Source organism: Nothobranchius furzeri, chromosome 16 (genome assembly GCF_043380555.1).
Source record: "Nothobranchius furzeri strain GRZ-AD chromosome 16, NfurGRZ-RIMD1, whole genome shotgun sequence".
NCBI classification, from domain to species: Eukaryota; Metazoa; Chordata; class Actinopteri; order Cyprinodontiformes; family Nothobranchiidae; genus Nothobranchius; species Nothobranchius furzeri.
This window is the reverse complement of record NC_091756.1, coordinates 55,114,120-55,141,687: the sequence shown is the minus strand read 5'-3', so window position 1 is coordinate 55,141,687 and position 27,568 is coordinate 55,114,120. Positions and strand designations below refer to the sequence as shown.

At 44.3% G+C, this 27,568-nt stretch overlaps 2 protein-coding genes across 6 annotated transcripts in view; one reads left to right on the top strand and one right to left on the bottom strand.

Annotated features, from left to right (window-relative positions):
• taf4b (TAF4B RNA polymerase II, TATA box binding protein (TBP)-associated factor) overlaps positions 1-14,529 on the top strand; it is a 32,285-nt gene extending 17,756 nt beyond the window's left edge. For 3 of the 4 annotated variants that reach the window (XM_054749565.2, XM_054749563.2, XM_054749562.2), the window contains 7 exons: positions 407-491; positions 593-753; positions 1,278-1,408; positions 2,104-2,229; positions 5,410-5,466; positions 7,664-7,771; positions 14,112-14,529. In XM_054749565.2, the coding sequence (XP_054605540.1) occupies positions 407-491; positions 593-753; positions 1,278-1,408; positions 2,104-2,229; positions 5,410-5,466; positions 7,664-7,771; positions 14,112-14,237 (794 nt within the window). In that variant the 3' untranslated portion in view covers positions 14,238-14,529. Of the gene's footprint in view, positions 1-406; positions 492-592; positions 754-1,277; positions 1,409-2,103; positions 2,230-5,409; positions 5,467-7,663; positions 7,772-14,111 lie in introns of those variants that run through there. The other variant, XR_011516938.1, reaches the window with a different exon arrangement.
• Positions 14,530-20,317: 5,788 nt separating this feature from the next.
• LOC107387327 (uncharacterized) lies at positions 20,318-26,716 on the bottom strand. Of its 2 annotated transcripts, none has more exons than XM_015962235.3 (5): positions 25,111-26,716; positions 24,690-24,862; positions 23,194-23,338; positions 22,806-23,096; positions 20,318-20,614 (listed from the first exon to the last, which is right to left on the bottom strand). In XM_015962235.3, the coding sequence occupies exons 1-5, from the start codon at positions 26,524-26,526 to the stop codon at positions 20,465-20,467; spliced, it is 2,175 nt and encodes a 724-aa protein (XP_015817721.1). In that variant the 5' UTR covers positions 26,527-26,716; the 3' UTR covers positions 20,318-20,464. The 2 variants fall into 2 exon arrangements, with proteins under 2 accessions (XP_015817721.1, XP_070401944.1); XM_070545843.1 differs by lacking the exon at positions 20,318-20,614 and adding an exon at positions 21,693-21,773.
• Positions 26,717-27,568: the final 852 nt, after the last annotated feature.

Below are 27,568 nucleotides of genomic sequence, written 5' to 3'. Positions count from 1 at the left end.
ACATTTTGATGGATATTTCCAGAGATTAATGGTAAAAAACTACACATTGTCACTTTAAATGAACACAGTCTAGGCTGCCCGACTTTATTTTGGTTACATTTTTTAATACAAAATAAGTTATGTTTGCTGTAGTTGGCCTATTTTTGTTTTGAGATAATGCCAGAGTGACCATGTAGTGAATATGTCACAACATTCTGTTAGTTCTGCCATAGGAGCACAAAATCAGAATGTTGTTTGCAGGTCAGGTATGGAAAAATCTCGTTACATCAAATAATGTTTTAAAAGAGTGATTTATTATTTTTGATTGAAATAATTAGAAGGTAAATCTATGAACTGAGTCACTCCATTTTCTGACCGGCTGTCATATCATTTCTTCCACTGATCTTTGTATGTTTGCGTTTTATAGGAACATTTTCAACGCCTCAGTCTGTCGTTCTGGATCCAACTCAGTCTACTAAACGTGCATTCAAAGAAACTCCAGGATGTTACAAGTGAGACATGTAGTCCACATATTTAACCTCAGATGTGATGCTGTTGCAGTCATTAACCATGTGGTTAGTGGTAAGGTAACATGGTATATTTTTTTTTCCAGAGAAGATGATGATATTAATGATGTAGCCTCCATGGCTGGAGTCAACCTCAGAGAGGAGAACGCTCAGATCTTGACCACAACAGTAGGGTCTGTGGTGCAGTCATGCCACGATCAGCTATTCCTTTCACCATCCTCACTACTCAGCCAAATTCTGCATACAGGTGCTTCAGTGACACACGGTTTCATTTAACATCATTTATATAGCCCGGGGGGGATCATTCCGCTGCCGTTGTCGCCAGCGACTGCAGAGAAGGGTCGTGGTGGATGCTTGGCCTGCCAGGCTTATAAGCACTGGGGGAAATCCTGCATTTAAACTGAATTTTTGTTGCGCATGATTTTTAAACATGGTACACTTCACCTGACTTGATAAAGCTCAGATGATCCAGCCTCCTACCTCATCGGTGCTCTTTAGTTGAAAGCAAAGACATGCAAACAATATTGTGGGTTCCTAATTTGAGCTGTTTAGCCTCAACTCATGTTGCACTTTTTTTATTGTCTACTGGCATGATAATCATGACCTCAGGGATTTTGAAAGCAAAAGAATGAAACCCTTGTGTGAGAATGCTGGTTTGCCTGTAAATCACTACAGCGGTAAAATGGGTCTGAAGATGTATAAACTTAAGTATTGCTGTCATTTTTTTTTTCATCTGCCACCATTTTTATTTCATTTTGTGTCTTCTGGTAGGACAGGCAGTGGGAGTGACCGATGTTGGTCCAGAGGTCGTTGCTTTGGTATCTCATGCTGCTCGGGAGTATCTGTGTGGGCTAGTAGAGAAGCTCACTGTTATAGCAGAACACCGCAAGGCAGGACTCAAGGTAAAGCCTTCAGACTACAACATAATACATGATTATAATGATTCTGTAAAATAATTTAAAGTCAAATTAGTTCTGTAAGTCTTTCCAAAATGTGTGTTGTCAGCAGTCTAAGAATAACCTAGTGCACAAACCTCATCATGTTACTTGAGTTTGTAGATCAGTGACATTTAAAGTCGCTTTCCGGAGTTTTCTATTTTCGGAAATAATGTATGGTTTTTCAGAAATCCGTAAAAGTGATTATCTTATCATGTACTGTGATATAAGTAATACGTCTTTTTTTGTTGTTGTTTTTTCTAAGCACGCCCCCGCCCCGCAAAGCTCCATGCAATAGGAAACTGAGCGCTGACCAATAGCGTTGGACTACCGCTTAGATGATTCAAAGTTAAGGAATAGCTCGGCTGATGCGGAGTTGATGAACTTTTCACGGACAAGAAAGTCTTTAAAATAAAACTTAATCCAAACAGACTTTTTGTGTGATATTCTTGTCAGCCACTAGATGGTGCCATTGGATAATACTCTGGAAAGAGACTTTAAGGAGCTCTTGCAGCATCAATTATTACACCTGACTCTGTTTCAGACTGTTTACCAGATGCTGATTTGACCAAAACAAATGTCATCAGTGATCATGAGTCTCATTAACTCCACAGGAACCTCAAGATACTTTAACCTGAAATGTTTGTTTTATTTGGCAACAGCAGGATGAGTGGCACACCAACCACAGTGATGTTCGCTCTCAGCTTCGCTTTCTGGAGGAAGTTGAGAGATTGAAGAAGAAAAGGAAAGATGAAGAGGAGAGAGAGAAATTGCTACGTATGGCCAGAGTGAGTATGAGCTGTGGTTTAGAGTAAAAAAAAATACACATAAAGTTTCCCAAAGAGATGATTCTACAACAGGTTTGAACTAGAAAACGTTAGTTGCATCTTGATCGTTATAATTTAGTTTTCAGAAAAATCATGGGTTAAATATTTTAACCCATGGCTCCTAATTGGGTGCTAGCAGAGGTGAAAAGTGTAATGAAAAGATCTTCCATGGTAAATGTACAGTATGACAACAATGAACACAATTGCAGTTATGATCATCGATACAAAAATGACGTATGTATGGATTCAATTCAATTCAAAAATACTTTACTAATCCCAGAGGGAAATTGATTGCTGTAGTAGCTCAGAATAATAATAATAACCAAGTCGTCAAAGAGTTATTGTATATTACAATGGCTGTTGGCAGGAAGGATCTCCAGTAGCGGTCAGTGTTGCAGCCAAACTGAAGAAGCCTCTGACTGAAGAAGAAGAAGAAGAAAATATCATTTCCATAGCACCTCTCCAGATAAAAATCACGAGGCACTTCACAAAAACAAAAAATGTAAAAATATAAAAAAGCATTTAGAAAATTCCATCGTCTGCGGCTGCAGAATTCCTCGGGCTGACGCCGGGGACACACTGGCCGCGGAAGTGCTGCGAAGCGCCGCGAAAATGGGACCGCCTTCATTCGACGCCCTTGTTAAGCTATTCTATAGACCACATGGGCCGCCGAAGCACCGCGAATCGTCTCGCACCGGCGCTCCAGCCCGCGCCGTGCAGCGATCGTTTCGGCGTCTGCTCTATTTTTCCGCGAGTGAATCGCGTCAACTCTGGCAGGAAGTCAAACCTAGACATAAGAGGCAGGCCGGTAAATTTAACAAAATAAAGCATTTCAAAGTAAAATTCCGCAATAGTCAAATGTGTTCGTAATCAGACACTGCAGAAAAACCACACAAACACACACACACACACACACACATACACATCGATCTTGTGTGCGTGTGTGACCACGTGAAGGGGTATGTGGTTTTGGGTGTCTTTTCACCGGAGCAAACAGGACAGAGAGGCAGAAAGTCTGAGGCAAGCAGTTAAGATGGATGACTTTAAATTAATTATGGAAGTTGAGAAACACAAGGAGCTGTACGACCCCCGAAAAACACGGTTATTTACGTACCCATGTCGGAAGAAACTGCTAGGATACAGCTGCAGAATTGGAGCGGGTTCCAAGAGATTCAACTGGCAGAAACAACGAGAGGGTGCTCGCTGCAGAACCACAAAGGCGGAGCTGCACCATAAGGTGGAGCTGCACCAGGGTCAGCCCCGCCCATTCACGCAAACTCAGCCTAGCCCACTGACTTCCGTTTTTGTTTTCCAACTTCATCGCAAACTAACCTGACCCACATGAATTATGGCTGTTACTACTTTACAAATGTTAATGCTATGTTCTATGCTCCAATTAAACAAGATAAATATAACTTGCTACATGACAAAGCCTGAATACATCTTGAAATGAAACGATTTCTCTTAGCAGATATCTGCCCACAGCCGCTCTAACAATGATGTGGTGCAACAGCATGGGTGATTGTCATATGTGCTCTGGTAGTCCAGTGGTAAGATCATCTGAAGCAAATTTTGCTTCCCCCTCAGCAGATGCTGGTTCGATTCTCGGTGGGGTCGGCATCAATCTATTTAGCCAGCTGAAACATTGAATTTGTTTATATTTTAGTTGTAATGTTTATTTTCAGCAAAATATTTATGTCTCTAAAAGTTCTTTGAATTTGGTCGTTCCTAAACAGCATTTTAGTTGAAACTCTGCTCACAAATGGACTCACAATGGCTAAATAAACGAATAAATAAATAAACACATTAGTCATTATATTGTAAACGGTATACCAGTAAATTGTTGTAAACAGTACTGGCAAGTGTAGCTAGAAATTAAGAAAAGGGGTTGTAATCTACCTAAGATTTCTGCCACTGGGAGTCGAACCTGCGCAAAACTACATGCAAACCTGCCTCCATAGCCTCTACCCCACCACATCTGATATGAAGTAAGTGGCGTTACATGTAATTGTCCTATCCAGTGTGTCTTTGGAGATGGGATGTATGGTTTATTGGCGGTGTCACAGTAGAAGTCATTTCAGAAATAATTTGTCAGAAAATTCACAGAATATCCAGATTTGAGAACCAAGACCAGACCCACTTCAGGGGAGGAGACCAAATTGAAGCTGAGATGGGAGGAAAATGCATGAATGAGGCCAAAAATGGCTTTGGCGTGTTTCTTATGAGGAAATGACAATATAACATGATAAAAAGTTCCAAAAGTTAGATTTTTAATTATATGGAACCTTTACAAAAACTGTTCAGTTAACTTCTCACCTCCGTCCTCAATCTTGTATTTTTTAGCTATAAAACCCTCTTTGGTTCCAGAATGCTATCAAGTCTGACAACTGGAAGGAATTGTACTGACTCTGATGGAATGGACGGGGCTGACTCTGGAATGGGCGGGGCTGACCCTGGAATGGGCGGGGCTGACCCTGGTGCAGCTCCACCTTCTGGTGCAGCTCCACCTTTGTGGTTCTGCAGCGAGCACCACTTGGAAACAACTGGTTCATACCATAGGTTCACACACACACACACACACACACACACACACACACACACACACGTACAAACACTCAAACGTAGAGGAAAAGAGCTGAGAAAAGGCAGAGAGGGAGGACACCACGTGGTTAAAAGAAAAACTACAGCTGAGCCGAGGCGCACCTCGACTGGAGCGCGTCTGATCTGAACTGCTTCCGCGGCAGTGTGTCCCCGGCGTGACGCTGATGGTGTTGCGTCACTTCCTTGTCCGTTTATCTGCGGGCAGCAGAGGACATTGTCACCCTCTGCTGCCCGCTCTCCCTTCTCCGACGATGCAGTCCCATGCGCGGTCCAACGTGTAAACTCCGTCGTCTCTGTTCATGGTCCCGCATCCACGTCTCCTTATCTCGATTGCTTCTTTAATCCATCTTTTGTATTTTTGTTGTTCGGTGTTTATGATCCTTGTGCTGTCCCAGTCCATTATATGATTTTCTTGTATAATCATTGTATATATATGTATATATATAAATTTCATGTGACAACAGTTCACAAGGTAGGCATACATTTTCCTTCATCCCCCAGAGTGCGAGGTTTTATTGCTTTGTGTGTTTCTGATCACAGAGTCGCTCACACTCTGAGGATCCACAGCTTCAACAACTCAAGCAAAGGGCCAAAGAGGTGTGTATGCATTCTACTGTGTTATTCTTCATACTGTTACAGGAGAAACAATTCTACTCTACCAACATCCTCATTCATTTAATCTGTTTTATCTGTTAAACATCATGTGAATTTTACTTTGGTCCTAAAATGTCCTCATCCATCCATCCATCCATCCATCCATTCATTCATTCATTCATTTCCAGTTTGTTTATTTATAGAGCCAATTTCCAGTTTATTTATAGAGCCAGTTTATTTACATAGCGCCAAATCACGACAAGAGTCGTCTCAAGGCACTTCACATAATAAAAATTCCAATTCAGGTCAGTTCATTAAGCCAGTCAGAAATAATGTTTCCTATATAAGGAACCCAGCAAATTGCATCAAGTCACTGACTAGTGTCAGTGACTATACAGCAATCCTCATACCAAGCAAGCATAAAGCGACAGTGGAGAGGAAAACTCCCTTTTAACAGGAAGAAACCTCCAGAGAATCCTGGCTCAGTATAAGCAGCCATCCTCCACGACTCACTGGAGATTGAGAAGACAGACTAGACACACACACGCACGCACGCACGCACGCACGCACACACACACACACACACACACACGGACAACTAATGTGTCTATAGTTATATTGTGATGTCTTAGTAAATATTCTATTTGGTGAGAGATAAACTTTATTGTATTTATCCTAGTGGATCTATAATTAAATGGATAAACTAGTAGTAGCACATCAAAAGTCAAGGAAACCAAAAAGTTATTATCAGGAGAGAGAGAATGTTTAAGTGGTTAGCAGCAGTGTGTTAGTCGGTGGCCCCCTCCATGAGGCCACCACAGCTCAGCAGAACGTCATTGTAGTTTCTTCTGGGGAGAAAAACACAGAGAAAATAAAGTTAACAGCTGAAATTGCACAAAATAATACAGTTAAAGAGCAGACTGTGGAAGAAAGCAGTAGAGTGTGGAAAGTGGTCAGTGTATCCTCCAGCAGTCTAAGCCTATAGCAGCATAACTACAGAGATAACTCTGGGTAATCTATCCTATTTAGATGTAGGCATGTTGGAGGCAGGGCAAGGGGGAGTCGTCTCTACCGACTGTACACTCCACCTCCCTCTACTCCCCCACTTGTCCAGATTTAGGCTAACATCAGATTTTAACCATAGGCCCTATCAAATAAAAATCCATCCATCCATCCATCCATCCATTCATTCATTCATTCATTCATTCATTCATTTTTAGCTGCTTATATTCATTTTTAGCTGCTTATTCAGGGTCGTGGTGGCAGTAGCCTAAGCTGGAAGGCCCAGGCTTCCGCTGCCCAGCCATTTGGGCCAGCACCTCTGGGGAAATCCTAAGGCATTCCCTGGCCAGCAGGGAGACATAGTCCCTCCAGCATGTCCTGGGTCTTCCTTTAGGTCTTCTCCCAGTTGCACGGGCCCAGAAAACCTCACCACGGAGGTGTCCAGGACGCATCCTAACTAGATGCCCGAGCCACCTCAACTAGCTCCTCTCGATGGAGGAGCAGCAAGTCTATTCCGAGCCCCTCACGGATGACTGACCTTCTCACCCTATCTCTAAGGGAGAGCCCAGCCACCCTGTGGAGAAAACTCATTTCGGCCGCTTGTATCCGCAATCTCGTTCTTTTGGTCACTACCCAAAGCTTGTGACCATAGGTGAGGGTTGGAACATAGATTGACCTGTAAATACATTTTGGCTTGACCCTTGAACCTGCAATCTAAAATATTTGTTTCTCCCTAAACTCCTTGGTTCTTTCCTGTTATTTGAAGAGCAGTAAATGTATTTCATTGCAAACATAAACACAAAATGTAAGTGTGAGTACAGATGTGTGAAATCTCAATGCTCCGATTAGAAGTCTATCTCGGCAGCAGTAGCTCAGGAGGTAGAGCTGGTTTCCTCATGATCGGAGGGTCATGGGCTCGATTCAAGCTCCCGCCAGGGGTATTCTGCTGTTGCGTCCTTGGACAAGACACTTCGCCTAACTTGCCTGTGTTGGTGGTGGTCAGAGGGGCCGACGGTGCCAAATGGCAGCCTCGCCTCTCTCAGGCCGCTCCAGGGCGGCTGTGGCTACAAAGTAGCTTACCATCACTGACAGTGTGTGAATATGAGAGTGTGTGAAAGCGTCTTTGAGTGTGCTAAACAAGCGCTATATAAGTTCGATGATGATGATGATGATGATTATTATCTGGTCATGTTTATAGCTTCAACAGATTGAGGAAGCTCAGCTGCAACAAAAAGAAGCAAATCTTACAGCTCTGGCTGCCATTGGGCCTCGCAAGAGGAGAGCCATGGATCAGGCAGAAAGTCAGGTAAGGCAGTGTTTGCAAAAACATGTCAGGCAGTTTGACGTTACCAACGTTTTTTAACATCATCCAACAAAAAACTTAAAATAATCAGACATATCGGCCAGTGTGCATCCTCTGTTAAGGGTGTGGGACACATTTAATCAATACATTTGCAGTGGTCTAGTATGAATGAATGCATTGCAAGTTGTGGTGTCTCAGATGCGCTTGTTTGAGGAATTAGCAGAATGAAACATCAGAGGAGAGCTTAACACAGCAGGATTTGGAGTCTTATTTCCTGATTTTTGGACATCTCGCCTCTTACTGGATAACAGCATAGCGACTCTACCACTGACTTTGTTTGCTTTGCAACTTTGATGTTTTATTTCTACAAATAACACAAGCCTGGATGAGTTCTGCTGTGTGGTGGAGCTGCTAATGCTAATGGTTAGTTTCCACCAGCCGAGACATTCTCTGCTGTTTCCTGATTGTTAAACCAGCAACAGCCTTCCTCGTTGTTAGTCAAGATGAGCGAGTCCATGTATGTTAAGTAACAGTGTGACATACATCCAGTGTGCGATTTGTGAAAAAAGCAGAGGGGGGGGGGGGGGGGGTAATTTTTTCACTTTTTATTTATGAAAATTACAACATACTTTTGTATGCTGATTGCAGAGTATTTTGTACATAGGTGTCCCCTCATGAAACTGACAGAGAAAAAAAACATTTAAAAGGAGAGATATGTTGACATCTTTTTTCATCGTTGTGCGCGTGCACGAGTGGCTGGTTGGCAAAAACAGACGCAACAGGGCCTGCTATCAATGTGCGAGTACACTTCCAAGAAAGTTTACGTACAAAATCCCAGATATATAAACACTTTGCCATTCAAAGACGGGGAGGTTTAGAGAGCAGTAGGGATGTCCCGATCCGATCACATGATCGGAAATCGGCTCCTTCTTCACCACAACAGACCAGTTCAGCGTCTGCATCACGGCAGACGCTGCCCCAATCTGCCTGTCGATCTCCCGCTCCCTCCTTCCTTATATTTGATTGATTAAATATCCTGTCCTGTCTTTAATGCATTTTGAACACTGACCACAGCGAAATCCTCGGATGCATCCATGCTGCTCAGTACCAGACCTGTACTGATGTCACTAGAAAGAACCATCAGCTGGCAAAGATGCTGTTGAACATTTGAGCGTGCAGAACTTGCAAAACTATGTGACTCAATTTAAGAAACAAAGTGGAGTCAAGCTGCTGTTATTTATTTGTTGTTGATGTTAGTATAGAAACTAAATATATATGCAGGGCTTTAGGCCCAGGACAGAGTTTTATACCTCAGACCCATCGACATATAAATACTGGACAATTCATTTCCATAGGCTCCAATAACACGTTTTTGAGGCCAAATGGGAGGTGGCCACCACCGCCATTTTGACCGTGTCACAGGTTCTGTCAAGCCCAGACAATTCCACAAAAGGGAAGAGAGGAGGAGCTGAGGGTGGGGCTGTAAGGCTGGGATCAACTGACGACACCCGGTCGAACTAGCTACCATCTAACCTGAAGCTAACCCAAAGCTAATGCGGAGGTGGGAGCTAAGCTAACGGAGGTAGCAACCTAGCTACAACCGGAGTTAACTGTGCACAACACCAGAGCTTCTGAGTCAGAGATACGCCGGGCTGACCGCTGGGTAAAACTGGGTGGAACACAGAGGTCTCGGAGAGCTCCACAAGCCGGCAGCCGCACAGCAGACAAGTGCTGCTGCGATCTGAGATACGCAGAGCTGCCGCTGGGGAGAACCGGGTGGAAAGGTTTCCATCCCAGAGCTCCACAAGCCGTCAGCCCGCGCAGCAGACAGAAGCCGCGATCAGACAGAGATGCGGGGAGGGGAGAACAGGGTGGAAAACATCTGTCTCCTAAGAGCTCCACAAGCCGATAGTGGGAACCCAGCTCCACCAACATGTTATATTTCAACCCATTTTCTAAAGTGCATTATTATGTTAAATGCACTGGGTTTTACCCTATTACATTTAAATTTCATGGTTAAACAGTACATGTTAAAATCTAAGCTCAGCTCGGCAGTGACCTAAAATACATAAATATAATTTTACTTACAGAAATAAATGAAGTGGAGACTCCTTGGACGCTCTATTAGTGCAATTAATGCCACAGCAAGTCATTTTGTCCAACAATTGCACAAAAAATATCCAAAAAAGAATACACAAACACAGAGACTCAAAATCCCGGAGCAGTTTCCAAGCCAGACCGAGGCTCTACTGAGGCCTTTCCACGGAGCTAGCTCTGTGGTCACGTGGGTCTGATGCTCATTAATTATACAGAATTTTAGGCTTTTAATACACTTAAACAGAAGAGTGAGAAAAAAATTCACCCCCTCAGAGTTGTCATGAGTGTAAACTAGATCATTTAAACCAAAAACATGTTTTGGTACCAGGCTGTAAACATGTTTATTTCTGCTGTGAAATTGGTATTTTTAACATGGGAGTCAATGAGGATTTGCTCGCTTCTGACACCAGCCCCCAGTGGATGAGGGTGGAACTGCAATTTTTGGTACTTCCGGGTTGGGCTTAATTTTAGAGCCACATTGTGAAGACTTGCTCAGACCAAACCACATCCAGACCTGTTATTAATAATATTGTGTATTATTTACACCAATCAGAACATTCAGTAATGTTCACAGACATTCAAACCTTATAAATGAAATAAAATCAATATTAAAATAAAAAATGATTTGTATTGTTTCTTCATTAAAAAATTTGTTATCTGTGAACACTTACAGCTGAAGCAGACATCTGCTGATTTCTAACAGAGCTCAGCTGTGGGAGAAGATATTCAGGCTTATTTAATTTTATTTTGCATCACCTGTTGGTTTAGTGCATTCACTTAATATTAATTATAAAATTATAAGTAACGGGTCACTCTGGGCATAGAACGTGTTTCTAGCAGTGTGGCAGCACTCGTCTAGTTGTGGTCAGTTCTTTGTTGTATGCTGCTTGTAAGGGAATCCTCTGTGTGTAGATGGACTAGTATGTTTTCTTCAGTAATGTGTGATAAAGCTTGTCATTTTCTTTTTTATATTCAAAATAATTTAATTCCTGAGGAATATGAAAAGTTAGTGCTCTTCTGATCTTCAAGCTCAGTGGCCTAGTGGTAGAGTGTCCGCCCTGATTGGGAGACCAGAGTTTGATTCCTGGTCGGGTCATACCAAAGACTTAGAAAAATGGGACCCAATGCCTCCCTGCTTGACACTCAGCATTAAGAGTTGGATTGGGGGGTTAAACCACCAAATAGTCCCGAGCGCGGTTGTGTCTGCAGCTCTCCGCTCCCCCAGGGGATGGGTCAAATGCGGGCAACAAATTTACACTGATGTGTGTGTGACAACTGATGGGACTTTAACTTTTTTAACTTTTCAACACACACCACACATTACAGGCTGGAAACTTAGGCCATATTGGGTCATGGTGGTGGACCTGGTGGCGCCAAACCTTCCCGCCATACCGTCTGACCGTGGTGGGGCAGGCAGTGCTTCATTCTTGGATACGGAAAGCAGGAGCATAGCCATGCAGCTGTTTGTCCTCCACTTCAAGGCTCTCCAGATTAGAAGCATCAGCAGGGCTGTTGTTACCGGTGTAGTCATAGTCTCAGGTGGAATTGTCGGATTCCCACACCTCATCAAAAAAGTCAATGGCTTTGTCCAGTGTGTAACTGTTGGCGACTAGAAATGCATCTTCAGCACCAGTAGCAAAAAATGTCACCTGACTCCGCTTCTCAGCTTTGGGTATAGTGGCACAAAATGGGCAGGTGGACTGAGTAGTCAAGGCAAGGCCCATAAGTTGAAGACTGAGATAGCCCTCACAGGAGGCTGTAATAGAGACCAGGGGTTCCATTCATTATGATTTATGTTCTGTTATTTCTGATTGAGTTACAGACAAAAGGTTTTGTTATTGAAGTTATTTATTTTATGTTGGACATTTGTAACAGATTCTTTAGAAGCAGAGGGACTGGCCACCCTTCCTGTGTAAAGAGGAAATGTTTGTTAAATGTCAATTTGTGTTTAAGTTGATCTCCAAAGTTTCACTCACCTTTCTGGTATTGTCTCCTCAGCAGGGCGGGGCAGCAAAGGGAAGTTTGTGTCCCAGGTGCCGCTTTTAAGCTGCTGGAGCATACCACTTAAATAAGGAGGTGTGATTCTTGGAAGAGTTATGCGAAACCTAGTTTCTGTTGTTTGATTTAACTTGGATTTATTTAGTATGATTTGTATTTATGTAAATAATGTTTGGTACCATTTATTTTGGTGGTTGGGTTCTGTAAATATTATTTAGTCATTATTTCTTTGATTACCCCTCTTGTTGGTTTCTTCCAATCAGTCACTTAGTTATAAAAGGCAGTGAGTGTTGGTGTTAGGCAGATGTTGGTGTTGGTGACAACATGTTGCAATAAAGCCACCTCAACCTGATTTATTTGTTTGCCTCTCCTTCAAACCACGTGCCATTGCCGGTCAAAACTGAGAGGCTAATATAAATAATCCGGCAATATGGGCAGTGTGTCACTGGACATCTTAAAGGTATACTTCTTTGGTCATTAGTGAACAGGTATAGCTCTTTAGTGCTTTCTGCTGAAGAAATAACGGGATTCGAACACCGAACTATCCCCCTTTTTATATGGAGCCTGGAGAGACCCATCCAGTAGGTGGACAGGGAGTAAAGTTCTTCAGTGCTGTCATGGTTTTTTTTCTTAATGAATATATTTGTCTCCCATACAAGAGGAACTCTCAGGAGACCAGGAGATGATATAAATACAAAAAAATTTTATTTGTCAGAAAATAGTAGAGGCTGGCAGGTTCCGGAACCAGAGATTGGACCACTGGAAGAAATAATACAGGGGGTGACGAACAGGACGAGGAGGAATATAGAATTATAGTTGAAAGTTCTTACTGGGAGTAGATTGTAGTAGAACGTGGGAGTGGTGAGCCAGCACCGGGACTGTGCACCCATGAGGAGTTTCCAGTAGGAGCTGTGACTGGAGCAGCTTGGAAGTGAGTACAGGTAACTGAAATATGAAATGGCTTATGACGTAACGTTGAAGGGTGGGCAGGAGACACGGGAGGAGGACAGGAAGAGATCCAAAAGCCATGGAGTATTCAGCCATGGTTCTGGAGGGTGGAGAGAAAACTGAGCTGGGTTCAAGATTCCTGCAGGAATAAAACACGGGTCAGGAACAGGCAAGGTTTGGTTCTCAGGAACTTAGAACAGGGTCAAGTGGCTGGATGTTGCCTCCAAGGCAAACAATCTGGCGGCGAGCGGCTGGTTCCCTGCCTTCTTTATTCCTCCCGTCTGTTTGTGTGATTGGCTGCAGGTGAGCAAGGTGACTCTGCTGCAGAGATAATGAGCTGGGAGGAGTCTCCCTGAGCATCTCCATAGCTCTCAAACAAGCCTGTGAAGAAAAATCATACACCAACTACAACCCCAGATTCTGACAAGTGCCGATGCACGGAGAAACGCCCTAGTGAGAGCCCTAAAGGGCAAAGCCCAAGTAGGCACACAAACACACTCGTCTTGCACAGTTCTACCCCCCTGAAACAGAAGCAACTGAGAAGGCTTCAATTCCTACTAGACCACATCAAATATATTGAAAAAATGAATGAGTGATACCATTAAAATCGGCGTGTTTAGATGCACATCTAAGTCAACCTAGGTCTGTTTACACCAATAAACTGGGAGCCTTTACCTTCTTTAAATGTACGGTAGAAAACCAAACACTCAAATGAAGTGTGTTCCATTCTGCTACGGTAGGTAGCGAGCGATATGTGCCATTTTGGCATTCTTCCCATTAGCCTATAGCATTACAAATAGTAAACGCTGGTAGGAGCGAAGCAGATGGAGGTAAAACCGGATATACACAAGAGCTGAAGGAGTGGACAGCGACACCTCTGCAGCCCAGTTCACGTGGTGTGTGCTGTACTGTTTGATGGTATTACACACGTTACATTGTGATGATATCAGAAAACTGCTTCTGCTGTGACTTCTGTTCATTTCCGGAAGGGAAGTGTCCAATTGGTATTAGCTCGGCTGAGCTATTTATGTGCAGAGGAAGTCTGGTTCCAACCGCATTATCTGGGTACTTCAGCTTGATTAGAACCAGTTAGCTTTCAGCCAGACTAATTTGTTTGCATGTCTTTCAAAAACATCAGTCTATTTAGGGGATAGGTTATTTTACTGCATATAAACGCACTGACTGTTGTTCAAATAGGAGATACTTTAGTTCAAGTTTCCAGTACTAACTGAATAAATGATGACCCTGTCACTACAGATGGTGACTTTTGTATTTGTGGTACTAACTCTTTGTCTCTTAGGTTACTCTGCTGCCCAGACCAGTTGTTCAGAGAGTGACTCGGATAACTTTAAGAGATCTGCTCTTGTGTATGGAGCAGGAGCCTTTTCTACGACACTCTCTAACCCACTATAAAGCTATGCTTTGATTTGTCTGAACAGTTAGAGGCTGATTTCTCTTTATTTACAATACACAGTCTGGGTATGTTTAGTGTATGGTTTGGGGGTAAAATTACCTCATTGTATGGTCCAAAAGTTGTCCCAGAAACAAGGTTCATACTTGTTGCTACAGTTTGGGTTTAGTTTATTTAGGAAGAAACGAAAGGTTGCTATTAATGAACTTGAGTTGTTTTTCTGTTTACTTGTTTTTTTTTGTTGTAAACTAAGTTAAAAATGTTCTTCTATAAGTTAAATTTGTTTGTTTCAATATTAAATTTAAATGAGAAAAATATTTTGTATTTGTGAAGTTTCTCGTAATTCCCACGACTGAGGCTAAACAGTTTTCTACATTTCACCATTTTTTGTGAAAAACTATTTTATGTGTGAAAGATGTTATGCAACAAACTTTCCTTATAACACATCCCACATTTGACCAAAACAACCATAATTACACAATTTCTCAGCACAAGATTATTTTCGTTTCAAACTCTGGTTTGAAAAGCAGTTGGTGATATAAAATCCTTAACCCTCTCCGGCTCAAAATAAGTTTTGATAAAAGGACGAACAACTAAGTCCTTCAGGGGTACTTCTGAGTTAAAAAATGCACATGAAATACATATGTGGTGTAATCAGGTAGGTAGATTTTAAAGGTGCAAATCTGCAACGGCTGCCTCCAGTGGGTTAAAGGTATAATTTTTTGCATTAATTTCTACTTTTAAGGATTTTGAGTTCCACTCTTTATTTTACAAAAGGATGTCTACTTAACCTGTTCCATAACACTTCTAAAAAAATTACCATAGGGTTCTTAACCCCTTCTTTCTACGTGAAAGCATCGTGATACAGCAGGAAATTGAACTACATGGCAATTAGCCGCTATTATAGTGAATTCCTTTTCACTGACAGCAAAATGTGACGTTTTGGTTGCGTCCCAGAAGCAAGGGGATGGCATAATTACGGTTCACATCTATTTTTGATGTGCTACGCTTCCAAAACGTGTCAAATTCCGCAGTTTAGATTGCACTGACAGGATATCAAGCACAAAAGCAATGTAATACACATCTGGAAACATTCAAAATAAAAGGTAAGTGCAAGTCAACAGACTTGATTTCCTGTTAAAACCCTTGTAGCCGATGTAAACAGAACAGAAAATAAACCACAGATCTTTTTTGGTACACATAGCTGTCTTTCTCCTTACCTTTTATTCTGTGGACTTTTGAAGTCATGCGTGGTGTTGCAATTCTCCTGTGATTTCGTGACATCACGGGATCAGTCATGTGACACACTTTAGCTCTCGTTTCGTGCGCGGCGTAGTGCAAGAGTTAAGTGCCAAGAGACAAACCATGAACACCCAAGAAGCACCATGTAGACCACCATACCATACCATACCAGTTTTATTTATATAGCACATTTAAACACGGCATGAGAGCTGACCAAAGTGCTGAACAAAAACACACAATAAAAACAATCAAAAATAAAAACTAAAACCATTAAAGTCGAGTAATCCAACTCGAAAAGAAAAGGAGAAAGAGAATAAGTTAGACTGAATTAAAAGCCAACGAATAAAAGTGAGTTTTTAAACGAGACTTAAAAAGGGAAAGAGAGGAAGAGAGTCTGATCAGGAGGGGCAAGTGGTTCCAGAGCTTCGGTGCACAAACTGAAAAGGCGCGCTCCCTGCAGGATTTACAGCGAGAGCTAGAGACATGTAGGAGGTGCTGGTCGGCTGATCTGAGGGATCTTGTAGGGATATAAGGGTGAATGAGCTCAGACAAGTAGCCAGGTGCTAAGTTATTGAGGGATTTAAACACAAAAACCAGGATCTTAAACTCTATCCGGAGATGGATGGGGAGCCAATGAAGACTTGCTAAAACCGGTGTGATGTGTTCTCGCTGCCTGGTGCCAGTCAAGAATAGAATAGTCGAGACGGGAAGTAATAAATGCATGGAAAACTGAATGGAGATGACGGCTTTTTAAAATGGGCTCAACTTTAGAGACGCCTCAGGTGGTAATAATAGGTCTTAACTACCTGGTTGACATGAATGTCCATTTTTAGTTTAGCATCCATCACAACCCCTAAGTTTGTGACACAACAAACTGTTGGAGCTGGCGAACATGGAACTGCCATCTGCAACGCTGGGAGGAAACAAGCTCCATCAGGATGTTCTTTTATTCTTCCTAACCTGCAGACTGTTGGGCCTGGTGGGTTGTCCTGATAGTGGGGCAGCTTGGTTACCAGACCTCTGTGGCCAAACTGGTCAAGGTGCTGAGCCAGAAGGAACTGGTTAGGATGCTTGAGGCTTTGGGTGCTTCAGGATGCAGAACTGAGGTGGAGCTCGAGCGGCTGCCTGAGGAAAAGGCGGACAAGCTGGCGGAGCAGAAAACGGCTTTCAGAGAAGGCAAAGTTGGAGTGCTTCATCCTCCTTTTTCTTTGCCTCACACTGTTGTTGCATTGAAGCCAATACTCTCGGGTACAATCACCATGTCCAGAATGTCCTTATTCTCTATCAGAGAAGTCGGTGAGGTTCAGTCATCGAACACGTTCCTGAAGCACCATCATGCCCATAAATTTGCACTGGGCCTGGACTACGCAGTGTTCCACATGCAGGCAGATGTCGGTCAGCACGGTGATATCCCTCCACACGTCCGGGTTGAGCTTCGTGGTTTTGTCCTCAGTGAACTCAGCTTGGAACTCTGAGAACATGGATGAGACTTTCAAAGCTCAAACCAAGAGGGCAGCGGCCTTGTACGCCCTCTTGTTTTGCACCGACTGGAGGTGGTCCACCTTTGAAGGGAGAGTAGGTGGTTTGGAGGTCATTGGCGAGAGCCGTGGGTGCAGGTTGGCTGCTGCCATTGGTGGCATGTGAAGCATTCCATTTTTTTCCATAACCTCCAAATCCATCGAGGAGGCTCCTTGGACAGGAGACCTGGAGCTGAAAGGGTGTTGGACCTAGAGTGCTTTAACGTCTTCAAGAAACTCTGGGAAAACAGGCAGGAAAGGTTTTCCGCCGCAATCGTGGTCCAGGGGATGTTGAGCCTGGTTGCAACACATCAGCAGACTGACTAAATGTCTAGATGAGCGGCGGGAGAAACTGCTCCATCCTTGGGAGAGGGCAGGAAGCTAGGCAAGAGTGCCTGAGCGAGAGGGAGAAAAATGTCCTCCCTCTGAAATAAGGAGTTCTGAGGTGTCCTTGTTGTCTCTGTAGTCCAACTTCAGCACTTTCTTGACAGGGTGGTTCAGAGCGGCTAGTTTGAGCTGGGAGCGCCAGCTTAGTTTGGCACAATGTTCTGGTTCCTGGAGGGCCTGTTCATCGGCGTCCGTGGACAGCAGCCCGGGAGCCGGCAGTCTTGGGTCTCTCCACAACAAACTAGCTTGGCGCACTAGCCGACGATTAAGGCAGTTCAACGTGAAGCAAGCAAAGCTTTTGCATGAGTCAGGGACTTCCACTGCTTGCCGAGCTTGTTCCGGCCCGAGCTGACCTGTTGTGGGTCTTTTCTCGACATTTTGTTCCTGCAGGTGCAGGGGCAAGCTCCCGTTTCTTTGACCCCTCTAGTGGGAGGAGTGGTTTCCATGTGGGCTAACGAGTGTGTTAGCTGAAAGAGAGAACAACAGCTCACTGTGCCCCAAACGTATAGTAAAAAAAAAAGTAAGAGAAAGTAAGTCAGCGTCGAGCGAGAGAGTAAAAGGGTAGCTGGCTCCATCTGTGAAAAGTTCAGCTAACTTACCTGGGAGATAAGGTACCACTAAAGTGAGAAGAGGTGGTTGAATGACATGTGCGTTGGGACCCTTGCTATCGATATTAGTATGTGATGTGAGCGTCACGGTCACTGGCGAATCAGGATTAGCATACAGAGAAAAGTGCTTCTGAGGAATCCGCGAAGGGGCGTATTTCCATAGTGAGACATCAAAACAAATGTTAAGAGAACTCAAAGTCAACAGTGCCTTCTAGTAAAAAAAATAAAAATAAAGTACAAGTGATGTAAGAGAGAGAAGTCATTCGCTTATTAACGGCTGCATACACTGAGCTGTACCAAGAGATGTTGACTGATTCGGAACAAAAATTTCCCTACAATTTTGGTGCTGTATGCCCACAACCATATAATTGAGCCAATTGCAATATCTAATGCTGGCAGTCAAGAGACATTTTATTTAAATTATTTGTTAAATTAAGAAATAACCTCACGATAATTTCACATCACTGTAGACTATTTGCTCAACACTACTGCATTGTTGTGCAGTTGGTAGCTCTGTTACCTCGCAGCAAGGTCTAAAGCCCAGGTCTCTGTGTGTTATTTGGCTCTCGCATACGATATCTTCATGTTGTTCTGTGAGGACTCTAGAGAGATGTCGTGCTGTACAGTGCAGGATCTCGGTGAGCCAAACTGCATGACATTTTGCTCTAGCAGGACAAGCTATCCTATTTGTATTAAGAGCTTTTTGGGAGCATACTTTTCTGAAAAGCACGTCACTAAAAGCTGATAGACACCCAACAATAAAGATGAGAGTTAAAAAAAGGCAGGGTTAACACTCCCTGGTTGTATTTTCATTGGTCAATTAGAGACCAGAGTCTAGGTTTTCTAATGCTGCTTGAAGAATGTTGGAAGCTAAATTTGGTCGTGAGAGTGCTCAACAAGCTGTCACTGGACTGTTGCACTGGGCGACTACAGACCTGCAGTTCACCCTCACATTTAATGTTTTTTGTCTTGTTTTTTTTTATGATGGATTTGTCTAGGATGGCTGAAAACAGTGTGGCCCGGGCCTTACGTTAAATACCCAGCTGTGCCCTTGCTGTGTGGAATTGGCATGTTCTTACCAAGCAAGTATGGGTGTTCTTTGAGTACTCAGGTTTTCTCCCACAGGCCTAAAACATGTATGTGAATTTTATTTTTTAATTTCTTTTGTGAAATGAAAGGAGACTAATCCAAAAAAAGGCCTTGGCAAAATCTCATTGCTTCAGTCTCTTAATAATTTGACCTCACATTTTTCTTAAAGTAATACTCAGTCAGGGACAGCTAAACCCTCTCCAGTTGGCTTACAGGTTTGGATGATGCACTTTATCTGACTGTAGCTCAAAAATCCTGGTTTTGGCTGAAAGGAATGCTGCTCAAACTCTACAAAAACTCATTGCATCATGGTTGGAGTTGGAGAACCAATAAATTACTATGGATTTTATGTAATACTATCATGAACTGAACTAGGAAGACCCGTGAAGACGCCAAACACAGTAAAAATATATTTAAAAAAAAGTCTTTATTTGAAGCAAGAGTTACCAGAGTTGGGCGAGGCTGGAGATAGTCGGAGAGGAGGGGAGAGTCAAAACCAGATCGGACATGCAGATGCGGGGAACAGGCAAGAGGTGAGGCTGAGGACAGGCGAAAGTCGTGGAGGCAGGCAGAGTTCAGGCAGGGGTCAGGAGAAAAACGAGGTCCGGAGGGAGAGATCAGGCAGGGTGAATTGCTGGAGAATTTACTGGCACCAAGTCTTCAATAATCTGGCATTGAATGACTGCATGGCTGGTTCTTTTGTAGCAGGGGAAAACAGATGTGAGTGATGAGCTGAGGAGTCAGAAGCAGGTGAAGTGGATGAAGCTGATTGTGGTGGTCAGGGAAACAGGGCTTGGCTGGGGCTTGACCAGGTGTGCTGCATGAAGGCAGAGGAGGGTGAAGGATTGGGAGTCATGACAAATTCAAGTGCTTTTCTCTGCTGCTGATCAAAAGTCTGGTGGTAGAACATATAAAAAAATGTGTGATCACTGATATAGGCAACAAACTTGTTGATGCAATCTAAAAGCATTTGTATTTTGTCAAAAGCTTTGATATTTTCTAGTTGACAAAACGTTATGAGACAATTTTATTGAGTCTGTGTCTTATTGAGTCTGACTTGGTATCTAGAGGAGCCTGATCAGACTCCAGAGTGTTGTTTGGGGTTGATGTAAGTACCAGACATCTGAGGGTTTTAAGTAAGACTGAATTCATTCTGAGGGAAACCCTCAGCTCTCATCTGGTTATAGAATCAGGAAAAACAGATTAAAAAAATGTATTTGTGCAGCTGTTGGTTCATTTAACAAAACTGTTGCTTTCAAGTTTAGGTGGGTGGGACATTCTTGTCTTTCTGTTTCTTCTTGCTTCTGGATGTTCTTTTGTACCCATCCCTTCTTCCACCCCGTTACATCTTGGGGTCCCGGTTGACCTGTTTGTAACACGTTCAAGTGAGAATTTCAGTTCAGTCCTGGATTTCCTGTTTAAGCGCAGGGGGGTGCCGACTGCCTTGAACATTCCTTCGTAGAATGTATTCACTGAACTGGGAAGAGTCCACTCCACCTCCACTTGAACCGATGATCCAGAACCCTCTTTGCTGTAACCGCTCCAGAACCTGCAGTCAAACACAAACCATACAAAAGCTTGAAGATTCTCAGATCTGACTCAAACTATAGGCCCCGCCTCTTCTGCTGGTAATAGCTGAACCTGCAAAATTATGCCTATAACCAGGTGAGAAAGCAGGGCTTTCAGCCAGTCATGTAGGTGGGGCTTCTGTTCTTTCCTCAGCAAGTGGAATGCATGTTAGAACAAAACAAACTTGTATTTTTCTCAAATGTTAAATGACATGCATGGCCTTCGAGTTCCACAACCCCCTAAGGTGCTTTACAACACATTGGTCATTCACCCATTCACACACTGGTGGTGATGTTGGACATTGTAGCCATGGCATGCTTACAAAAGTGAAGCTCCTGTACACAGGTTCCAGCAGTCCCTCAGACCACCACTAGTGAGTGATGCTAGTGAACCTCCACCCCACCATAGTTTAGAAGTTTAAGGCCTAGTCCACACGTAGTCGGGTTTTTTTTTAAACGGATATCCGCCCCTCCAAAAACTTGCATCCACACCACCTCGTTTAAAAAAAAACTGTCCACACGTACCCGGATAAATACGTTGTTAAGGACATGCCAGACCTGTAGGCGGCAGTACTTCCCCCGTTCTTAACCTCGTCCTTCGTCTGTGGTCTTCCGCAAGGAGCAGTAATTCTGCTTGCAAAAACAAACAAGCAAAAAGCGCTTGGACCATTGATAAAGCGAGCGCAGCTCTGAGGGCATCCATGCTGTCGGCTAGTGTAAACACAGGTAACACACGTGATGTCAGAATTTCTTTTGTCGCGGAAAGTGACGTTGCGGACCTTAAAACTCCGGTTTTGTCTGTCCACACGCAGACGCCCAAAACGTAGAAAACGCGGATCTTCACTTTGGCCGGAGTTTTAAAAAAGATCAGTTTTCGTGTGGAAAAAACTCAGTTTTAATGTGGATGACAGGCCAAAACGTAGAAAAATATCTACGTTTTGGCAGATCCCCGGCTACATGTGGACAGGGCCTAAGTGCCCCAATGATCCTAGGTGTTATGTTGTCTTGGGCACTTTGGCCCCTGGGATTTGAAAGGCAAGACCAGGAGTAGTTCGGATTACCTTTCATGGAAGTGACAACAGCATCCCCACGTACAAAGCCTGGATTTGCTCTTCCTCCCAAGGGCTGTTTCTGTCACTCCTGCAATATTTGTGTTCATCACTGCTACCATCCAGACCCAATAATTACTCATTAAAACATATTTTAAATATACTTAGTGGGCGACAATAGCAGAGGAGTTAAGTGCCCGCCCTCTAACCGTAGGGTTGCAGTTTTGAGCCCTGCTCAATCTGTCACAATGGTTGTGTCTTTGGGCAAGGCACTTAACCCATCATAAGGGAGGGATGAGTGGATCTGTCAAGTCCGTGGATCCTCCCACATGCGCTGGATGTTGCGCTTTTGTGTGCATCCTAAATGTTGGACGAATGTCAACCCATAAAGACGGCTTCAAGTGAAAAGCCAAAACTGTCAAGACGGGTAAAGAAAAATCCACCTTTCTTACAACAATCCTTGCCATCTAGAAGAAAATTTTGCAATACAACTAGAAAAACAGGCATCATGAATTTTAATAATTGAGCCTTGTTTTACAAGGGGAACCAGATCAGACTTGTTTGGGTGTGATAGAAGTACCAGACACCGGAGGGTTTTAAGTAGGTTGTTGTAAGGCACAGTTGGAAGTTCGCTGTTGCCAGTCTCAGAGGTGACCATCTGACCCACTAGGTCAGGGTGTCAGGATGAAGAAAGAGGTCTACATGAGACGGGCAATTGCTGAAGGATATAGTCTAGCAGTCAAAGGCATACTTTTGGAGCTAAAGCCAGGAAAGGATGAAACGTGCTGCTGAGATAGTCAAACATCTACATTATGGTGGAGTCCTGGGTGTTAAAATGTAGGACTGTTTTGGCTGACATGCTTCTGCAACTTTACATGGACATCAGGGGTTGTGCTTGTGAAATTGCAGACCAGGTTGGTGATTTCCATTTCAAAGGACCAGACTTTGGACTAGGTTTTTCCCCTTGCTAAGGTGCTGGCTCTTCTTGTCCCTACCACCAAATATGTCCGTTATCATAGGAAGATAACATAAATAGAAAGGAGACAATTGGGCAAAAATGCAGATACATGAGCTTAGCACCAACCACACTAGTGGAACACAGAGAGCTGAGTGTTTTTCGTACCTGAACAGAGCTGAAGTGGCAGCTTCTACTGAGCGGAAAGCGAGTGACGTACGAGGATTCCTGCTTCCACGTGGAGAAATCCTCTCTCAGCTCAGGAAAAACCTCCTCTAGGACAACCCTCTGGGAGCTCACGCTTATCTTCTCTCCAAGCTCTGGAGCTACATGAAGCACGACACACTCGCACTGTGGACATGTTTCCTGATGCTGCTGCTCGTTCCTCTTGCGCTGCAGCTCTGCCTGCAGAGGAGCGAGCTGGAAGAAGGTGGCTTCCTCATACAGCAGAGCGTATTCCTGCACAGCACAAATTCAAACAATAGAATAACTGGTCTCACGCTGACGCAGCGAGACACGTGGACCTATCTGGTCGGAGCTGTGAACACAAACTTACTGTGAAGTCGTCAGGGATGAGCAGTTTGGAGGTTCGGAGAAAGTTCAGCACGTGGCGGAACATGAGGCCATCTCGATCGATGAAATAGTGCTGCTTTAGACTGTCCAACACGACGGGTTCTGATCCATCAAACAGGCGTCCAATTCTGTCCCAAAAATGAGAGACAAAGTGAGATTATCTATGGACAAACGAGATGTTTGAGGCCAATTGGATGCTGTTTAATTAAGATAATCCAGACCGTTAAATTCTCTCGCCTTTCACATTCTACTCTCTCTAAAACCTTCAGTTGCACTACATACATTTGGATGACAACACTTCCTAGTTGGTTCTCTGGGTTTAATTTATGGCGTTCCATAAAAAAATGTATGGATGGGGATGAGGATTATGATCGTGACGACAAAGAAGAGAGTATTGATGATGGTGTTAAATCATGTAGTATAAGGTGAAGATGATAATAATGAGAATGATGATAAAGATGACGAGGATAATGGAGATAAAGAAGATGATGACTGATGAAAATATTGACATTTACAAAACATCCAACCCTAAATGCTCCCGTGTGAGTGTGTGTGAGGGGGAGCTAATGAGCGAGAGGGTGAGTGAGGAAATGCATTGTATAGTCTAGGGCAGGGGTGTCCAAACCTGGTCCTGGAGGGCCGGTAACCAGCAGGTTTTGTGGTTTTTCTGCTTCAACACGCTTGATTAGCTGGTTGAATCGCCTGTGCAGCAGCTCATCAGGCTCTGCAGAAGCCTGTTAATCACCTGCTGATTGAAATCAGGTGTGTTGAAGCAGGTTAAAACGAAAACGTGCTGGATACCGGCCCTCGAGGACCAGGATTGGACACCCCTGGTCTATGGGACCAGGTTTATAGCGCCAGAGCCGCCAGGTCTAGACCTGTTCTAGGTGTTAATGGAAAATACGTTTACTTGTCTGAACACTGGGTAGAAAGGAAAATACAGAAGTAGATAGATTTACTTTAAAGAGCAAGTCACCCCCTACAAGAAACTTAGTTCACTCCCTCTTCATGTTTAAAAAAAATGCAACAAATGATGTTGCCTAGCAGACCGAGAGGGCGGAGCCACTAACAAATACACACACACAGGCTCACAACGGCATTGTGACATAATGTACCAGTTTACATCATAGCATACGTCTTAGCCAATAGCTGTGGCAGATTTAAATTCAACTGCAGTGCAGAGTTTTTACCTGACAACGGCACGACACTGACAGTTTTAGGCAGAAAATTTAAATTTGAACTAAAATGCAATAAAGTGCAAAACTATTGACTACACGTGTCTGCAGCACGATTAGACACGCATTTTTATAGTTTATCAGGGGGAAAAAAAGCTGATTTGGGGGTGACTTGCTCTTTAAAAAATATAAAGAATCCACAGAAAATAAGTTTCATTTGTTTCTTAGTGTTGTGAATGTATGTTCAGGGTCTTACAGGGTTAATAACTGAATTATAAAGTTTAGCTCTGTGTGGAACACTCACCTGGACTCTGGGTATTTTGTGAGAGTGGCCAGGCTGCTGGTGTACATGTGACCTCCTACATCAATGTGGACTGGTGCATTTGTTTTGTTGAGCTGGGCAGGTGCGGGGAGCCCAGAGGAGCCCCCTTCAGACACAGAAGCCAGCTGCTGACACCCTGTGCTGCCACTGCTGTCCTAAAACACACACGATCACATTCAGTCCGCAGAAGTTGAAGTGCTTCTCTGTGTGTTACCAGCATTCTGCAACACCTCCAGGACTAAAATAGTTTAGATCAAAGTGTGTTGAAGAATCAGAACAGATCCATCCAATAGGATAGGTTAAAAAAAACAACAGCTTAAAATGTGTTTTGCTGTGTTCCGTTTCAGAACACCAGCGCCCCTGAGCGTTTGGAGTGGAACAGGTCCAGGTGCATGGACCTTACCTGTGAGGGAGCCGGTACCGGGCTCCGGACAGGCTCCGCGCCCAGCTCTGGGCGGAGGCGCGCCTTTTTGGCGTGGGGTGCTCCGGGCTCCTCATCGGCGCTGAGTCTTGTTGGCACCGGGTCCATTCCGGTCCCGTCAGTGACTCGGTGCTTGTGGAGGCGGGACTGCGAGTGACCGTTGGCCGTTTCTGCGGCGGCAGGAAGCGCGGTGGCCCGCGTGCAGCCTACGATGCTGTTAAGCGTTGCTATGGAAACGGCGCCGATGCAGTGGTTCGTATAAGTCTTGGAGAGTTTGGCTGCGCGCGACAACATCTGCATCCTCGTGCCCAGGAGGTTCTTCCCGATGGCTTTGTTCTCGAACCATGTGACGTCGCTCGCGCAGCAGTGGTCCCGCGGCCGCTGGAAGAACGCTCTGCAGAGCGGGTTCCGTTTGGACACGAACCGGACAAAGCTGACGTACGGACACTGATCCGTGCCTGTCTCGTACATCCGCGGCAGAGTGTCCTCGTCTGCCTCGGGACGCCTCCGAGTCCAGGCGGCGGAGCGGGACTTGTGGTATGGACCCAGAGCCTTAAAGTACACAAACTTTCTTCCTTCTTCATCCGCGGCCAGACCGAAGGAGTCCTCCTCTAGCTCCCGCTGGTTCTCCCGGCCCCTGGTGCAGAAGTACATGCAAGTCTCGAACCAGACCTTGTTCAGCAGTCCGAATGGGGTCTCGGTGTTGAACACGGGGGACTCGTAGAGTTTTCGAAGGTCTGAACGTGTGATGGCTTGTTTCTGGACCACGGGACCCGCTCCGTGCTCCTCCAGCCTCCGGATGACCGCGGCCAGGGTCAGGTTGGCGCTGCGCAGCTCGGGGTCCTTGGTGAGGTCCAGGGTTCGGCAGTAAGGTGGCTCGTTCAGATACCGGTTCAGGGAGCTCCTGATGCTGATCAGGGAGGACTTGCTGTACACCTGTCCGCTTTTAGAGCGCGCCTCCGCGTAAAAAGAGCGCAGCACAGCGCAGAGCGCGTGCTTGTCCAGAGTTTCAAATTCTGGACTTTGGGCTTTGTCACTGAGGAACTCTCTGAAAATCCTCACCGCATACCGGGTCGCCAGTCGGGTGTTTTCGCTGAGCCTGTTCGGTTCTGACTGATAGAGGTCTTCACTGGACTCCTGTCCCCGGTCCAGATTCCGCATCAGGACCGCCTGAGTGCCCCCTGGTGTGCGTCCTGGCTCTGGATCCTCATCATCTCTGGTGGTGCCCTCGTCCTCCCCCTCCTCTGAGATCTGGACCTCCTGGTGCTCATCATCATCATCCTCCTCTTTGACCCTCTCGGGGTCCCGGTCCGTGTTCTTGCTGACAGACATCTTCGCCATATTGCGGTCCATAAAGCGCTCGATTCGGTATCGCGCATGCGCCATATCGGACCGCATCGCTGAAAGCCTTTTGTGTTTAAGTGACCTTCATCCGTGCGCGCTTCGGGGAGCGCGCAAAATTTGTGTGCGCGCTCCCCGCTGCAGTATTGGACTGAATATGAGCCCAGCAGCATGACTGGGCTGCAGACAAACCCGGAGCCGGATTCACTTCCATGGAATGGAGCTGCTTCGTTTTCCACCTGCTCTAACTAGTTGTAACGTCCAGAAAAGGTCCATTTTGATCCATATATTGACTTACATAATGACTGGTCGTCTACAGAAGTAATTCCACTATCTAGGTGGATTTTCTATTCTATCTTCTAACACCCAGAAGAGTCTGCAGTGCTTGTTGACATTCCATAAAGTCAAGATTGTCAACCTAGGTCTCCAAACAAAGGCTGTCCTCTTATCTCAGACTGCTGGATTCCACACTCAGAACAAAAAGTGAACTTTTACAACTCATAAGTTAAATAATCATATGGTTGAATGAACCAATGTCAGAAAACCACACCTTCGAGATACAAGATTTGATCCAGGACATGCTTGAGGGTTTTGGGACTGTCGGGTTGCGGTCCCACTGGACTGGAGGAACTGTTGAATTTTGGTTTTTATCAACATCCATCAATCATTTGAACATTCTTGGGGATCTAGCGCCTAACTTTGGGAGTTAGAGGGGACAACTCAAATGTGTAATAGGTTTTGTCATTTATTTTAGGTTAAATTAATAATAGATTTATCACAAATAGTTAGGGCCTTTACTTCATGTAATTTAATCGTTTTAGTTTATGCGTTATGTCACACCCTAGTCATCAAATCAACTCAAAACACCTGCAAAGGTCCCATTCTGGGTCGGTAGGATTCACAGTCATGAGGTGGACCGATGACTGGACACACATCTAGAAGACCAGGGTATCTGCAGGTTTAAGGGAGTCAATTTTAAGACTTTTTAAGACCTTTTTTAAGGCCACTTTGACCAAATTTAAGCTATTTTTAAAATTAAATTTAAGCTATAATTTCCAGCTATTGTCTGGAACCGATGCGAACCATGTGGTGAACGTGG